General features: G+C 55.7%; 4 protein-coding genes across 4 annotated transcripts; 1 reads left to right on the top strand and 3 right to left on the bottom strand.

The window, feature by feature from the left end:
* Positions 1 to 2,018: 2,018 nt before the first annotated feature.
* GCG54_00004251 (uncharacterized protein) lies at positions 2,019 to 4,205 on the top strand (the record flags this gene model as incomplete). The annotated part of the gene is made up of 12 exons (XM_045404304.1): positions 2,019 to 2,330; positions 2,390 to 2,464; positions 2,529 to 2,627; positions 2,683 to 2,701; positions 2,765 to 2,825; positions 2,882 to 2,987; positions 3,046 to 3,306; positions 3,360 to 3,466; positions 3,526 to 3,650; positions 3,713 to 3,837; positions 3,887 to 4,105; positions 4,170 to 4,205. The coding sequence occupies 12 exons, from the start codon at positions 2,019 to 2,021 to the stop codon at positions 4,203 to 4,205; spliced, it is 1,545 nt and encodes a 514-aa protein (XP_045265778.1).
* A 1,519-nt stretch (positions 4,206 to 5,724) lies between these two features.
* GCG54_00004250 (putative feruloyl esterase B) lies at positions 5,725 to 7,411 on the bottom strand (the record flags this gene model as incomplete). The annotated part of the gene is made up of 3 exons (XM_045404303.1): positions 5,725 to 5,816; positions 5,877 to 6,357; positions 6,413 to 7,411. The coding sequence occupies 3 exons, from the start codon at positions 7,409 to 7,411 to the stop codon at positions 5,725 to 5,727; spliced, it is 1,572 nt and encodes a 523-aa protein (XP_045265777.1).
* A 728-nt stretch (positions 7,412 to 8,139) lies between these two features.
* On the bottom strand, positions 8,140 to 10,310 carry GCG54_00004249 (Retrograde regulation protein 2; the record flags this gene model as incomplete). The annotated part of the gene is made up of 3 exons (XM_045404302.1): positions 8,140 to 8,338; positions 8,397 to 9,920; positions 10,204 to 10,310. The coding sequence occupies 3 exons, from the start codon at positions 10,308 to 10,310 to the stop codon at positions 8,140 to 8,142; spliced, it is 1,830 nt and encodes a 609-aa protein (XP_045265776.1).
* Positions 10,311 to 12,399: 2,089 nt separating this feature from the next.
* Positions 12,400 to 13,768, bottom strand: GCG54_00004248 (uncharacterized protein; the record flags this gene model as incomplete). The annotated part of the gene is made up of 2 exons (XM_045404301.1): positions 12,400 to 13,406; positions 13,453 to 13,768. 2 exons carry the CDS (start codon positions 13,766 to 13,768, stop codon positions 12,400 to 12,402), a joined length of 1,323 nt encoding a protein of 440 aa, XP_045265775.1.
* Between the last annotated feature and the right edge of the window lie 3,060 nt (positions 13,769 to 16,828).

Genomic DNA, 16,828 nt, shown 5'->3' with positions numbered 1-16,828 from the left:
CCGGTGTTCACAAGCTCGAATGTGAGATAGTCAACGCATCTACCGCAGGGAACGTTGGCCTCACTAAACACGTCAAAACGTAACCTTGGAAGATGCCTCTGCTTCATGGGAAGTGCAATCTCATCATACTTCCGTTGTCGAGGGTTAGGGTTAGAGCTCGAGTCGCATCTCAACATGCAAATGGAGCCCCTATCATATGGAAGGTAAAGAACAGCAAATACTATGCGTCACACAGGACATATGCCGAAATACACTCAGTTGAGTTGACTGTTGTTAAGCCAACGGGCCAAAAGGCACAATGTGCGGTCGAAATTCCGAATCCCGAGTAACTACGTCGTCGAGCTGTGACAGACGGCACAATAGGGGGAATAGGCCTGTCTGCTATTTATTTGATGCAACAGACCATGTCGAGCCTTCGGTTAGAGATCACGCGTGCGCTATGCATCCTGTTTGTAACTTTCTGAAGGAGGTCGACCGCCAGTTTTCAATGTAAACTGCAACTCAGATTGCTTTGTTTACCGGTCAAACCTGCCTGTTACGCTGAGAAAAGGAAAAGAGTGAGGTCCACATTTCCGGGGCAACTCTTTTCTGAGCTGGCGGTTGTCACCCTTTCATATGGATCCAGATGCACCGTCTGGGCTTGCTTCGCTCAAGCCGGCCGTTGGGTGGACAAGATAAGAGAAATTTCGGAGTTCCACAAAACGGTGTCGCGCAAGGTCAAACCGCTTTGTCCGTGTTTCACAGATTGTACTGTCACATTAGGCGCATCCGAGACCGAAAACACCCTTTTGCGGCCGCTGCAGCAATAGGAGAACGAAATCGTTGAGTATAAAGCGCGCAACCCGTACCTATGGCGTGCCTGAAGCTCGCGGGAGGATGTTATCTCTGCAAAGTGATCTACGTGCACAAGTCATACACATATATATAATTTATTACGCCCCGATAAAATAATATAGCTTATCTTCATACTCTTCACCACCCGCAGCTTACATCCTTGCCTACCAGAAGCCCGTGCCAGTGTTATCTATTTACCTATATGTCATACTTTGTCAATGCTTCTCCGTGTTATGGTTGCACGTGGGTTTATTCGCAGGCACTCTTGAGTCCATTCCCCCAAGTCATGCGCAACTCACGACAGATAAGATCAATCACACCTAAGGTGAGCATTTATAGGCTTGACCCCCACTCTGGCGAGAATGAAGCCTTTGCGACACTCGATAAGAAGCCGCTTATCTTGAGTCTCGGCATTCCCGACGTGTCCACACAACAATCAACCAAGACCCGTTATTCCAGGAACGGCAATTGAGTCCTCGGAATAACAGACGTCAACGTCAGAAATGATCGGCGCAAGTGCCGCTTCTCTGGTTTGAGGTGCACTTTCCTCCTTAGGGCTGGGGGGATGTCATCGTGGACTATTCATAGCTCCCATAGTTGTCACGTACCTCCTTCAGCACGTCTGCTGCAATATCTCTACGATGACTTCTTATATTGAGTCGTGCCCATGCCAAGGTCTTATGCATCGGGTTTGTCCGCTGCTGCTTGAAGCTCACCCTTAATCATTTTGTCTTCAACGGTTCTGCGATCGGGACACGATTTCCGATTTACCGATTTATACCGTCACTCCACAACAGTACGCGGAAGACTATGCCCCTCCAGTGATTCGTTTGCCTTACGAGCGGAGCTGTCCTTAATCAATATCGTCTAAGACCCCCGGCGTTCGCACGAATCGAGTGCCGACGATCCTTTGAGATCACAACTCGATATACAGTCAAGACAAAACCAAGTGCCAAGGGTCGATATCGAACGGAGCGCCCGCGGCCCGCCACGCACAGCCTCGACATCTTACGAGACTAGATCTTATCAGCAGAGCTGTGCGTCAGTTCTTAGATATCTTCGCGATCAACCCAACTCTCTCGTTCACTTCTACCATATACCCAGCATCGCACTTGGCTCGCCTTCCTGTCGTCCACAACTCCACGCCAACTCGATATCACCACGAGTTTCAAGTTGTCGGCAGTATGATCTTCTCCAACATCATTGCGCTTGCTGTGCTTGGTCTTGGTGCTTCAGTGGCCTCAGGGCACAGCATCGAGTTCTTGGAAACCCCTCTACTGGCCTCAGGACGCAGCATCGAGGTGTTGGAAACACGGCAAGATGCGCAACCAGCACAGAATGTCACCGTTGACGACTGTTCCTTCTTTTCCGAAGACGGGTACGCATTGCCCCTCCCCATCTTCAACTGTGACTCTTGCAACCTGCTGACGCATCGAACTATCTCCAGCATCTTGCCAGAATGTTGGCAGGTTCTCGAAATGAACAACCACTTGAATGTAAGTTGCCCAGCCACTTCTTCCTAATGCAGAGCGAGCCGAGCTAACCCCCTTTGCAGCACTGGTGGTCCAACAACTCTGCGAGGTGCGAGGCTTCGAAGAAGGGCTTTGCTCAGTGTTACTTGGACTCCGCCGTATGAAAGACCCCGCCTTTGGCACGATCGATGATACAAGCGACCTCAATCTGACGTGACACAGGGTCTCATTTCATGGCAATGCGACTTCGTGGCCCTCAACGCATGCACTCCGCCTCCCAGCGGGCGCGACGCTGGCTATGCCTCGTATCAGGAGTTTTACGTGAGTATTAGCCGCAGATTGCATGGCGTCTCAATGCTAATTATGTCTTTGTTAGGTCATCTGGAACATCTATGGTTAGATTCCTTGCCGTTTGAATGCTTTGATCTCTCGAGCAGCCCGTTGACGCAGTGTATTAGCCATCAATCTCTTCTGGACCAATTACCATTCGTCGCTACTTCAGGGACAGGCAAGTGCCATGTAAGTCTCTACTACACTCTATTCGTTTGATCTGTTTGCTTACCAGTCTAAAACAGTGGCTCAGTGGCCGAGATCGTCAAGACCGTCGCGCCGCCAACGACGAAGAACCCCAAAACACCGCTGTTTTCCCCGATCTACCTGGTCGGCCTCGGTCAATTCGCGGTGAGTAGGACGATGGCCCGACACTATTGACCGGACCAAATGCTGACGGGTGAAACAGGCGTTGGCTCCTCTCCTCGGTGGTTCGGTTGCAGCAAGCATGATCTTCGCCTCCCTGATCGGTGTTCTGGGTGGTGGATCTGGTCTCTTCAATCTTCTGTTCCCTCAGAAGACGGTGTACGACGTGCCCTGGGAGGGCTTGTCAGATGCCCTAGGGACGAACGTCAACGAATTTCAAAAGAATGTCGGAGCAGCTTTGACTGAAATTCAGACAAACTTTGACACATTCTATGCGCTTACCTCGAATGGTGGCTTCAGCCAGGTAATTGCCTACTTATTATGCTGTGCAGAGTTGAACTGACAGTCGGTCAATAGAGGCTCAAGACGAACTTACCGGAGGACACCGATTTTATGTACCACAACCTCAAGAAATGGGTATTCAACCAGGCTCTGCAGCAAGCAGGCTACTTCGCCGTCAAGAAGTGCGTTGGCTTCACCCCTCAAACATTATACCAAATGGAGACTAACAAGTAGCTTGCAGTCCCGGTGTTGACCCGCGGGAAATTCCTATTGAGCCGTATGATTGCTCTAAGTTGGACGACAAGATGACGTGCGGCCCAATTTGGTTTGACGGTAAAGACTCATACGGCCTCGCGAAAGCAAACGGTGAGACTATGGCATTTGGGAAATCTGTCTCAGGACTCGACTAATCAGTCCTGGATGTTTAGATATTGGCATGGATCGCATGAAGGAGATCCTCGACGTAGCGTTTTCCAAGAACTGGACGACGCCGAGCGAGCTCTACATCGATGCTCAGTCGTGTCGTGGGAAGAACGGGTCTGAGGCGTTTGATGTGAAGGACCTGACACTGAGCTGTGTGGTGTGTTGACCCTCTTTCGCAGCCTGCAATTGGCGAAGAATTCACGGAGCTAACAACATGCGACATCCAGTCTAACCTACCTGTCTGCGAGTTCAACTTCGACTATAATCCGTATGAGACTACCTGGGCCCGTGTAAACCCACCGCAGTTTACCAACTGTCCCAACATGAGGGGTTGGGGAGTTCCTCCCTACTGGAGTAACGATGCCGGAGTGCCGCTGACCTATATCGGTCCCTTTTTGGTAAGTCAAGACACCCTGAAAGACTACTTTCCAATAGCAGCATATCGCTGACAGCATGGATTAGATGTCTGGCGTGATTTATAACGAGAAGAGCGGATGAGTTTGTGCTGCTTCTTTGTGGATATTGGCTTTGGATCAAAAGCATTTAGAACATGATTACTGGATACCTGTCCCATGAAACGTATGGTAGAGCTTGGATTTGTTATTAAACGCTGTTATTGGAGTATGGCCTGATCAATTTGTGAGATTAGCAAAGGGCTATCGACACAGAATCATAGCGGACTTGCCCGTCCTCTTGTACTACCTGCCTCCGCCTGGAGGGTTTTGATCGACCTTGGGAGGAAGTAGATGGCGATAGCAAGGTCCTGTGAACCACCAAATCGTGTTATGCGATGAGATGCAGAGGGTGGTTTAGCTACCAAACCCGGCAGCGTGCACAATGATACATAGCAACCACGGATGACTGTGATCCACCATCCCGCCCAGGACGCTGCTCGCGCGGCAGTCCTGATCCTCGCACATGTGAGACGCCAAGAGAAAGTGCGCGTAGAGACCATGCGACTGGGCTCCAAATCGGCTTTTGGAATACTTTGACGCCTCTGATGCCGCTGTCACTGGTCCAGCATGGAGGTATAGGTGCCCTGTTCCGCGTGTCCGAAGACGATATCTGACACTATGCAACGCTAGAAAAGCATGGAATCCATATTCTCTTTACGCTGCGTTCTGTGTTCAGGCCTGGTCCCTTCGGCGTTGCCGCCGCAGATTCCCTGTCGTCAGAAAGCGAAGTAACGGTACGCCCTTCATAGAGAGGAACCCTGGCTTCGCCCGTGTCTCAACCCCCACGCATACCCTTGGTCAGCAAAGATGGTTTAATAGTAGGCAATGACAAAGACACTGTATTGAGAGATACCCAGTCTCCGTCATGCGGGGTTAGACCACTTAGCTCCTCACAAATCTCATGTACGAATCTTCACGTTCCAGGGGCGGAGCGTCTTTCATGATCACATACCCGTCCGCATCAACCTCCCATGTGACGTGATTAGCCCTATGTGCAGTGCTGCCGCCTCTACCTCTGGCTACGAGACACTCGAATGTTGCTTGAGAGGCTCTGGCACTGTCCACATAACGATGATGACCTGCGCCTGTTTCCGGACGATAGTCAATTTGGGTGTGTGTCTGATAGTGCCGAGGATACGTGGGAACCTGTGTAGATGTAGGTTCATTCACAAGGCGGTCGTACGCCGTTGATGCTGGGTATCTAGGGTTGGTTTCCATCTGGTACGAGTTAGACGAGAGAAGGGTGCAGAAGGGTTCAGAGTTGAGGGCTGGGGGTTGCGGAGAGAGGAAGAGTACGCGAAGGTGTTCAGAGGTTGCTATGTCTTTTGCAGGTTGTTTCTGCGACGCCAAGATCTTCCAATAGAATCAAAAGTACTTATATTTACCACGGCGGCATCTTGTGTTACCATAGGACGCTGCATCACTGCTCTCCGTGCGCCCGTGTAACTCCGATCTTGATTCACCATGTATTAATGGGATATCTCCAGCAACAACGCGGTCTCTTTCGATTTTTGAAAGCCGATACTCCAGGTCCAAGCTCGTCTTCATCTGCCTCCGAACAATCAATCAGTAGGCAGCACGCAGTTCCACGCTGTCGACAAATTCGAGTTCTGAACTCCATCCCATCGACTCTCATACGGATACGAGCAATACTCTGCCTCACGTTAGCAACCACACCCACAACGCACTTACAAAACACAGACAGCAAACTTACTCCTCTCAGCCAACTCCTCGTCCTTGCTCTCACCCCCATACATCGCCCCCACAACCTCCTCCACCGTCCTCCCGCCCTCAACCCACTCCACAAGCGCCAACAACGCATTCCCCCTCGGCTCCAGCCGTCGCCCATCAAGCGGGTACGTCTGCCCGATATCCCACGCGCCTCTCCCACCACTACAATGCCTCATCCCCGGGATGAAGAATAACCTGTAGAACCCGTCCATCTCCGCCTGCGTCAGCCCGACCACGCGCTTCACGCCCTCGAAGAACTCAGAGCTCAGCGCCGGCGTGACGGTCTGGTCCGCCCGCCCGTGGTACTGCAGGATCTTGCCGCCCCGCGCGCGGAACGCGGTCAGGTTGCGGAAGTCGGCGTTGATGCCGCCTGGGTTGAGGGTCACGGCGAAGTCCATCTGCGACTCGTTGAACGCGTGCGGCGTCCAGGAGGTGTCGTTGTACACCGCACCTCTCCAGAAGTCCTGGCCCTCCGCGCATTAGTACACCCCATCTCAAACTCGATCAAGGGGTTCTCACCTGGAGAATCGTGTATACCAACTCCGCCCTCCCATCCACGATATTATCCGAAAACACACCCGTGTCCGCCCCGAGCCCGAAGGCAGGATACACAACCCTCCCCTCAGAATCCTTAATCGGCTCATACGCCCTCCTCACAGACTCAACCTGCTCCGGCCCCAAACAAACCTCCCCCTCCTCCCAGTTCCCCTCCCCGCAAGCCATCACCGCGGGATCAAACACATGCCTCAAAGGCTCATCAACAATCCCATCCTCCACCCCGTCCGCAGCATCAAACATCTCAACCTGCCTCCTCACAATCTCCTCCCACACCTCGTTCCCTACGTACCCCTCCGAGCCAATATCAGGCCACCCAATCCTCCTCGCCAAAATCCCCTTGGACGCCACAATCCTCAACCAATCCACCCCCGGCGCGCCGACCAGCACCCCGTCAAAGTCCCCCGGAAACACCGCCGCCTCCTGCAGCCCCTGCCGTCCGCCCGTGCTACACCCCTGATAATACCTCGCCTTCTCCCCCCGGCCGTAATACGCGCCGACGACCCTCCGCGCCGTCTCAACCTCGACATGCACCCCCCTCGTCCCAAAGTCCCGCACCGTCTCCGGCTTGCCCAGAAAGAAATCCCACCCCGCCGCGCCGTCGTGTCCCGCGTTCGTCCCGAAGGCCGCAAACCCGAGCTGCGCGCCGCTCTGTAAGACGGGGTAATCGACGCAGCCCCCAATCCCGCCGGTCCCTGACGCGAGCAGCCGGGAGTTCCAGACCTCAGGGGCCGGGAGCCAGCCCTCCACGCGCACGGCGCTTGAGGGGGATGTTGACACGTCGAGGACGACGCGGCAGATTGATGCGGGCGTCGTGAGGTTGAAAAAGGCGCCGCCGCAGGAGGGGACTTGCGGGAGGAGGAGGGTAGTGTTGGCGGGGTGGAGGGAGGCTGATATGAGGGCTACATTTGGGAAGGCGAAGGTCGTTGCGGTGCAGTTTGGGCTGAATGCAAGGGAGGGCATTGTGAGGAGCGAGAGTATGACGGCGAGACACGGCTTCGTTTTGAGTTTGAGAGGAGCCGTGAAAGAATTACACGCAAACTTGAGAGTATGTTTCTGATGCCACATCATCTAAATCAGACTTGTCGTCCGGGACATGATCTAGAGGTATACCAACTCTACGAGACTGGCCCGAGGAAAACGACACCTCGGACAGAGTCGTAATCGGACTTCGGCGCCGGTTCCCGCAGAGACAACCACCACCACCGCCTGCGATGATCCTCCGGGTCTACCCCGCGCGGGGTCCTCAGAAGCGTTGCGGGGAAAGAATCGACTCTTTGCCATTCGTTCACCTGGCCATTTCAAAGACATGTATCTGGATATTCGAAGTTGACAAACCGATGTAGAGGTCTGTCAGTGAATGCGTGTTAGGTGGCTCGTCGTCTTCGTCAGAGAACGACGCATCATTGCATACTTGGCGCAGATCGGCGGCCACGGACGAGAGACCGGAAAAGCGGGGCCATGTCGGGGCCGGGTCCGGATACCGGAACGGGCAACTCATCAAATCATCTTTGCGGGAGCCGGCTACAGGGGATACAACCTTTACAAACAACCACTTGCGAGTTGGACAACGATTTCCAATTACATTCACCACTTGACAACATTACCCATCAAGAGGGGAAAAGAAGAAGAGAGGGAAGAGGAGGGAGGGTGGGGTATCTTTCATCAACAAATCATCCAAAAAACACACATCACTTCTGCATCTCCTGAATCCTGACCGTGACCCTCTTCTCCGGCTTCGTCCCGTCTTTGCGCTTCTTCCCCACGTTCGCCAGCCGCGCCAGCACGTCTTCCGGGTCGATGCCTACGGCGGCGCCCGGCGCGACGTGCACGACGAGGTCGATCCGCGCGCGCTTCTTGTCTGGGTCTATGGTCTCTTTGGCTTCGAATCTGTGGTGTTGATGTCAGTATATGTCCTCACAGCACTGTGGAAGAGGGGAATACACACCTCAAAGTCGACTCCAATTCCTCCACGTTCTTGGGCCACGCCGGCACCAAGTCCACAATCACAGCCGCGACAGCTCCCAGATACTCGGCCCAGAACACGCTCTCCAGCTTCGCCTCCGCGACGAGCCCCTTCAGATTCCCGTACAGCTGCGCATCGATCGGGCCCAGGTTCGACCCCCACCGCGCGCACACCGTCAGGCCCAGCACCGCTCTCGCCAGGTGCGTCAGCCCGGGGGCGCTCGGGTCTCTGGTCACCGTCTCGTGCAGCGCGTACGACGCGTTGGCGTCGTCGTCCTCGCCCTGGTGGATCCAGATCTGCTTCGCAAACAGCGGGCCGAGCCCGAGCGAGAAGACGGTCGGCGTGCGCGAGATGTCGACGTTCTTGGGCACCGCTCCGTACAGCGTGCGCAGCACCGCCCCCGCGACGGCGAGCTCGCCGTCCTCCTCGCCCGAGTAGCTCTGCAGCGCGAAGCCGGCGAGCGCCTCTAGCGGGTTGCTCTCGCGCACGCTCTTGGGGAGCTTCATGAGCAGGGCGCCGTCGCGGTTGGAGCCGCCGCAGAAGGTGACGGTGCGCAGGTGCGGGACGGTGCGGATGAATGCCTCGACGACCTCGATGATGGCGGGGAACTGCTGGCGGCGGCGCTTCGACATGCCGTAGATCTTGCCCTCGTGCTCGCGGTTGACGCGGCGCATCTTCTCCGTCTGCTTGAAGAACTCGCCCGTCACGGTGTAGGTGCCGACCGAGGGGATCGGGTATGGCTGGATGGGGTCGTTGTGCTGGAGCATGCACCCGTAGCCGCGGAAGCCGCCGCCGCAGAGGTAGGCGTCGATGCCGCCGGGGACGGTCCCGTTGACGGCGCCGCCGGCAGCGGCCCACTCCTGCTTCGCCTGCGCAAGGGCCGGAAACTTGTCGCAGAGCTTGGCGAAGGCGCCCTGCATGCTCGCGTTGAGCTTCTGCTTTTCCTGGGCCTGGACCTCCGCGGTCTGGCCCTCGAGGATACGGATGAGGCGGGCGGCGCCGAAGGGCATGCTCTCGCCAGCGAGGGCGGCGGCGATCTCGTAGTCGGGCAGGCGGGTGTCGACCCAGGTCATCTGGACGGAGCCGCCGCCGAGGTCGAGGAAGAGGCCGCCGCGGGAGATGTCGACGAAGGCGGAGCGGGAGCCCATGACGGCGCCGAAGAGGGTCTCGACCTCGGGGGCGAGGACGTGGACGCCAATGTCGGCGGCCTCGCGGATGGCCTTGAGCATGTCGGCGGCGTTGGCGGCGCGGCGCATGGCCTCGGTGGCCAGGACGGAGAAGTGGGCGGGGGGGACGCCATAGGAGACGGCGATGCGGCGGAAGCGGGCGAGGGTCTCGGCGACCTTTGTGATCGTCTCGGGGGGAAAGGTCAGGGGCTCGGAGGCGGCGGTGGAGGAAGAGTTGAGGGCGTCGAAGAGGGAGATGCCGGCGCGTTCGCGGTATATCGGGCGCAGCAACCGGGTCTGTGGCGGGGTGAGGTCCGAGATGGAGAAGCGGATGCCGTTGCTGTAGTGGGGTCAGCGGGCGGCCGCCTCTAGTCAGCGGGAGCTAGGACGCTAAGGAGGGGAGGGGCAGCCGCTGTGTGCGCTGTGTTTGGCAGGGTAGTATCCGAGAGGGGGGGGAGATGGGAGGGGGGGTAATCCCCCAGACAGATCGCTGCGATGCGCGAGAAAAAAGAAAGCACGCCCGATGCTTGGCTGAAGAATTTCGGGAAGAAGACGAAGGAAAAAAAAAGCAACGACTCGACAGGCAGAGGACGACGACGCAGGAACTTCATTCTCAGACTGACCTGCCCATATCAACCAGGGCGTATAGGTAATTGGGGCCCGCGGGGTCCCATTTTGGCAGCAGCCGCTCAAAGTTGTCAAGCGTTATGATGTCAGCGCTTGAAGCCATGGCGCCAGGGTTCGTTTGGGAGGAGGAGGAGGGGTGGTGGTGGTGTTGCGCCGTATTGTGTTGTGTGTGCTGTGCTGTGTGCTGGGTGGTATTTCGGGATTTCGGAGCTGGATGCAGAACAGGAGGGATCTCTATCCAAGGTTGTCGGCTGCCGACATTTGCCTGGCTGTGGCTGCTTGTTGGTTGCGGTTTGATGATCTCCGTCTCCTCTAGGATTCGCGTGTACTAGATCTGTGTGTGCGTGTGTGTGGGCAGAAAGGTGTGTTGTACGATGTGCGCGTGCGTACGTGGGATATATATGGACAGCGAGACGTCGGTAGGAAAGCGGCCGAGATGAAGACGACGACCACACGGGCGTTGACTGATGTTTTGTGAATGTTGGAGAGCGGAAGGAACACGAGGAGGGGAGAAATGGGGCCCCTGGCAGCTGTTGGTGGATTATCAGCAATAGACGGCAGGAGGCCAGAATCCACTATCACTCATGCGTCGTCGTCCGTTCCTGTCTTTCGTTCCTGAGAGGTCAGGTCAGGTCAGGTTAGGTCAGTCTCCGTGCCAAAGGGCCAGAGAGTCGACGGGCAAGAGAAAGAATGGCAAGGTGTGTTGGGCGTCGCTGATTCGGGAGGGTTGAAAACCAGTCCTAACCTAATATACTTGGCTGGCAATCCAAACACCCTCAGTCAGAACAGAATACCTGGGTACAAAAGGCCTCATCTCAAGTATCTCGTAGTCCAGGTAAGGCAAGTGCAGCGAGCGAACACGCCGCTAGCAAGACTCCAATGCAAACAATGATGCGCAGCACCGCTGGATCGCAGCGAGAACCCCGGGCCCCATCCACTCACTGCCTCCAGATACCTAGCAGCGGTGTCTCGTCCACCTTGTCTCAAGCATCCAGCTGGGTTGGGTCTGTCTTTTTTCGTCATGCTTGTCTCTGGTTCACTGCTCTGCTTTAGGCTGCTTTACACTAATGTGCTGTACTGCAGTAAGTAGGTACCTTGGCCAGGCGCAACTTTGGCCCCCCACTTCACCACCCAAATTCACATCGTCCCAAGAAAAAAAAAACATATGTACCCCTCCTCATCCAAGCCCTGTCTCTCTTTTCGCCTACGCCAGCTACAAGACACAATACGTGGAACACAACAGGACAAGCCCGTCAGACGGGAGACACTTGTTTGGCTCAAACCACAGCCAACTTGCCGTCCACATCACCTCATCTGCCTTTCGGGCTGCGAGATGTGAATCATCGCAGCCAATCGTGCCCCTCTCCCCCCTCCATGCCCGCTCAGAGCCGCTGCGGTAGGGATGATGAGGAGGGAGGGGTCGCGTGACGGGACCACTGACCGCACGCCTTTACACGAAAAAGAGAGACACTGGGCCTGGTCAGGAAAATGCACGTTGGACGCAGCTCTTCATGCGGGTCAGCCACGGCCTGCAGGCCTGGGCCAGCGCTCGTCGATACAGACACGCTGCTGACGGCTCTCGCTTCCCCTTCCCAGCGTCGCTGTCCAGTACTTCTATATCCCGCTTCAAGCATTCACCTAGCCCGTCGATGGTTACACAGTCCAAACGTCAGCCCTCCTTCAACCGAGTCGATGGCAACAAGGCGGCCAATGAAGGCATCCGGTAGTGCCATCCCCACGATTGACATGGTCATCCGGCCCCCTCTCCCCGCCCGCCGCTGCCGTCCAACGCCGGTCGCTGCGAGAGCTCGTCCGGGGCCCTGCCGGCCGGAAGAGCGACGAAAATTTCACCGAAGTGAGGGGTTTCGTGTCTCCGTGTTCTGCCATCATCCATGACAAGTCAGATCTCGACGCGGACGTTCAGAACACACACGCCTGAGCCGCCTAAACCCAGGGTTTCACGCAGCGAGAGAAAGGGTTTAGCGGAACGGCGTTCTGGCTGACATGAGACGGCCTGATATGATATCCCTTGCATGCAGATGGTACGTGACAGGCGCGCCGATGAACCAACGTAAGCATTTAGCCAAGTAACCTAGACCCAACGCCTACATGTGATGCTGCATACCCACCCCAGAAGCGACAGCCTGTTGTAAAAGAACAGAAAAAAAAAACGAAACCCTGTTTGTGCTCTGTCATGGCCATATCGTCGACCTCATGGCGTCCTCGCGAGCTTCATGTTTCCCGTACAACGTCGTGAACTCGTCTTTCCAAGCAATCGTATCCCCGAGCGGATGCGGTACCGCCTGAGGGCCGTCTCCGAAGGCATATGACCGCCGCAGTGCCAGATTCCACGCGAAGCTGCTCTTGCCGATGCCTGCCACCAGCCCGGCCCGGAGCATGATCTCGTAGTCCACCAGACTGCGTTGATCCCACGTAAACGCTTCCAGCTCCTCCATCTCCTGCGCATCAAGAATGTCGCCCTTGGTGACGACCGTTACATTGAAATCTTCAGCACGTTCTGCAAAGGCCGTGACGTTGGCATCGGTCGCCCCGGATGCAAGGTAGGCAACAGGGGCGCTGCAGTCCGACAGGAAGTGGAAGTAATCCGCAGCCTGCGTGATATAATCTGGGAAGCCCCCTCCGGTAATGTCTTCCTCGGTGCGCAAGTGAATCCCGACGAAGCTCTCGGGGTGGTACCGCGTGCGCGGGTCGAGATTAAGCCTGAAACGGTGCGCAAGTGAGAAGAGCGCCGATGCGGCGAGCCGTCGAGCATCTTGTCGAATACGCAGAATACGTCCAAAGGATGAGGCCACCGCGGCAGTGTCATTTGCTGTTGGCCACACCCAGAGCGTGTGCTTCAGGTGGACGCGGAGAGGATACTCCCTTGTTGCCGGCGGCGACTGCGTGTCCAACCAGTCGCGGAAACTTTTGTTCCAGCCCTTGGGATTCGCCAGGACAGTGCCATTGACCCATTCTTTGACAAAGACGCCCATATCGAATGCGAAGGGATTTCCAACACCGGGGACGTCGTAGAGTTCGTCCAGCGAGTCGTAAACCTTCATCTGAGGGCAGTATGTAGAGAGGACATGATGGAGGTGATCGGAGTCGAAGAAGTAGTCAATGGGCACCCCAGGCTTCGACACAATATCTTGTAGGTTTTCTGGCGAGCGAGGTGTGATTTGGGGTAGAATCAGCTCAGCTATCTGATGTTAGACCAAGAGTACGACCACGAGAGGCCTTCTCACCTCCTGTCTCAATCGCAAAGCGTATGCAATGCAGATAGGCATTCCGTACGACACCGATACCAGCGTGTACTGCATCACAGCTCATAACCAGGCCAGGCGACCATTTTTTGCTCATGCAGAGGTTGGTGATGGCCGATCCATTGAATTTTCCGTCAATTTCGTGTTCGAGAAAGTCGGCGACAAAAAGGTCCCTCTGCGTGTGGAAATTTCGAGCGAGCTCATGAACCTGCTGGCGTGAGATTCCCAGATACCAGATCGACCAGATGATGAACAAGAATGGCCCAGCGATCTTCACAAACTGAAATGGCCCGAGCATGATGGGCAGCTGATGGGTGCAATCGAATTATCGATGGGAAAGCATGGGGAAGACCTCTCCTGATGAGGAAGAAGGGGAGTGTCAAAGAAATGACCCAGCTCGTTCGAGGGCGAGGAGACTGGAATCCAAAGGCCCCTCATGGCTTGAGATGTGAGGATTGTGGCGTAAACTGTCGTTCTTGGAATGGCATGGCGTGGATCGACAAATATTGAAGGGATGGGATTGGTGATAGCGCAGCCGACAGACTGCTGGTCCGAATGCTAAATGGTGACGATGGCGTTCTTCAAGTGCAGCTTGGCGTTTGATCGAGGTCAAACTTGAACTTGCAACATAGACTATTGCTCAGACCAGACAAGTTGCGGCTCCGGTCTGATGAGCTTAAGTTGAGCCGGCCGACGAACCTGTTGGATTCGTAAAGCAGCGCAACCCAAAAAAGACCCCCAGTCTCTAGTCTTTGCCACCGCAGGAATGCAAGCCCAGAAAGGGACCTCCCTTGGCATCTCGTCTCCGACAATTTGAAAGGGTCGTGGGATGATATGGCCATGCGAGATATCCAGGGATCGAAGAAAGGATTCGAAGTCCTGTGTATTGCGAGGCCACCAAGATAGTCTGCTCTTTCTATTCCATTGCTCTCGACATGAAGATGCTCAAATGCCAATACCTCTGTAGATCGTGTAAGTCCAGGCGAGTGCTCCTCAGGCCGTCTGACGATGTTGTTGAATGTTACCGCTGGACATCAAGCGACGGTAGCAGGGATGCTGTGCAGGCACTCAGCGCTACAGCATCTTCGGCTCAATGCTTCCTGATCTCGCAGCAACGTCAAAGCCCGCACAGCGCGGCGGCTGGCAGCATGCGCGATGTGATTGGCCCACACGCGTTAGCCCTCTCTCCTCAGCTCTGGCGTTGCAGTTGCAGTGAACCGTTGTTGTGTGCCCTTCGCCGTTTCGTTCGACGCTCCAGTCGAACAGGCTTGTGCCTCAGCGTTGACCACGAGCTAAATCGCACGTTGAAACAAGCCGTGGAGAATAAAGCAGGACCGCCAGTTCCGGCGACATGTCAGACCTTGAGCTGGCGAGAGACGACATTGACACCAGCCGGCACTATCCTGACATTGAGAGCTGCTTGCCCCAGACGCATGTACAACGGCAGAGAGCATGGCATTCGCATGAAGTCCACCATCCTCGCATTTCGGCGGATCTCGATGGTTCAGCTGCAGCGTCGCAGCAGACTTGCTGATCACCGAGGCGGGCCTCCTGTCATTTTCTCTCCGACCCAAACCAATGCTAACCTGGTCGGCAGGCAATCAGGTTCATGGAAATTAAACGGTGCGCTGCGCAGCGAACTCGCAAGAGGCGCTGGGATCAACCCACTTGCTGCATAGGGCAGGGTGCTTGAGAAGCGAGGAGCAGCAGATAAGGTCGAGGGTGAAGCCATCCCAGAAAGGGCTCACCGCATCGCGACTCCATCGTCGTGCAGACCGAAGCAGGCATTGAGGACCGGCTGGTGCGCCATGTTGTGCTTCGATTGGCTCGACGTCAAGCGGCTTCACTGCGAATAGCAGACACCTTGACAGGGAAAGGGAAAGCTGCGCAGCGCAAAGCAACGCCGTGCACCCTGTCCTTGGGATAAATGTGGTTTGTGTGTTTCGCGTGAGCCGCCGAACGAGGCTCGTATTGGCATGGTTTGTGGCCCTGTCTCCCAGCCTCCAGGCGTTGTAAGTGTAAGTGCAAAAGAGCCTGTATTCCTTGAGAGCGCACGCGGTGTTAGTGTCGGCCGGGATCGTCTCGATGGTGCCTTCTCTTGGTGTCGTATCGTGCAAAGCGTTGAGAAGGTACACCACATTACCACACCTGGGCCGTACAGATAGCGTGGTAGGATTTGCTGGGTTGTTAATTGCTCCTGGCAACAGGGGAAGAAGCAACTCGGGCCTCCTCTCATGAATCAGGGCAGTCGTCGGAAGATGGCACTTTAGGACCTCAGCTAGAACTTGGAGAAGGAGCCAGGAACGTCGCCTTGGGTCTTCCCCGCCAGTTAACGCACAGCCGCCGCTACCCATCGATCCTCGCGTCACATCTTCATGCGCTTCAAAGTCTCAGTTACGTTCTCTTCTCACTAGAAAGGGGACAAGGAAAGAGCTTTGGTGGCCGCGGGGAGCTGCCTTCCATATCGATACTGAAATCCAGGACGGAAGGATCCAACGAAGGAAGTGATGTGTGTGTGGCCTGGACCTGCCCTGCTGAGAGACTGAAAATGCAGGTGACCCCCGTCAACCCAATGGGAACCCAGGAAACGCGTGATAGACCCACATATGCATTTGACCCCACCGATCGCGCTTCTTCGCGTGTAAGTCGCGTAAAAGTCGCGATTTCCCACTTCACTCCTGGTCGTCCACCACCGGGCATCAGGCGTCAGAATTTTCCACGGTTCGCACGGATCACATCAATTCAGTTTCATCCGCCTCTGCTTTGCTCAACACACCCCGCCATTCTCCTGCTCCTTCCATGGACGTCACCGCCCACAATTTGTGATGCCATGAGTCGCTGCCCTCCCGTCACACTCACTCACCTTGACGCTCACCGGGCACATCTAGCGCTTCACCTGCCGCTCTCGCCGCTGCGGTAACTTGCTCTCCGACAACCCAAATGTGAGAACTGGCCAGAGGAATACCTAATTCTCGCCCATTGCAACTGCTTCACCCACTCGCTCTCTAGGCTTTTTTCTTTCATTCTTCTCAGTCTAAATTCCACCGTCGACCGGTGTGACTCTGAATCATACGTCCACGCTCTTTTGAGACTCTGTCTCGTTTATTGCAATCGACAGCTTCCGACTTCAACCAGAGCCGGCACCACTACCCACCCGGTCATCCACTTTGTGGCTTGCTAGCCGCTCACCCTCCGCACGTCGATACTCTGTTCGTCCCAAGAACGAACGGCCGGCACGAACAGGCCTGTCGGCTGCATACGCAGAAACCAGCCTCTTGCGTTTCCTGGGCCCCGGTCCCAACCGGCCGAGCGCAAACCATCGCACAGGCTGCGAACCAGAGCACCATACCGCCGTATT

Source organism: Colletotrichum gloeosporioides (genome assembly GCF_011800055.1).
Source record: "Colletotrichum gloeosporioides strain Lc1 chromosome Unknown consensus_34, whole genome shotgun sequence".
Taxonomy (NCBI): Eukaryota; Fungi; Ascomycota; class Sordariomycetes; order Glomerellales; family Glomerellaceae; genus Colletotrichum; species Colletotrichum gloeosporioides.
Note: the sequence above shows the minus strand (reverse complement) of the source record. Positions and strands in the feature narration are given on the sequence as shown.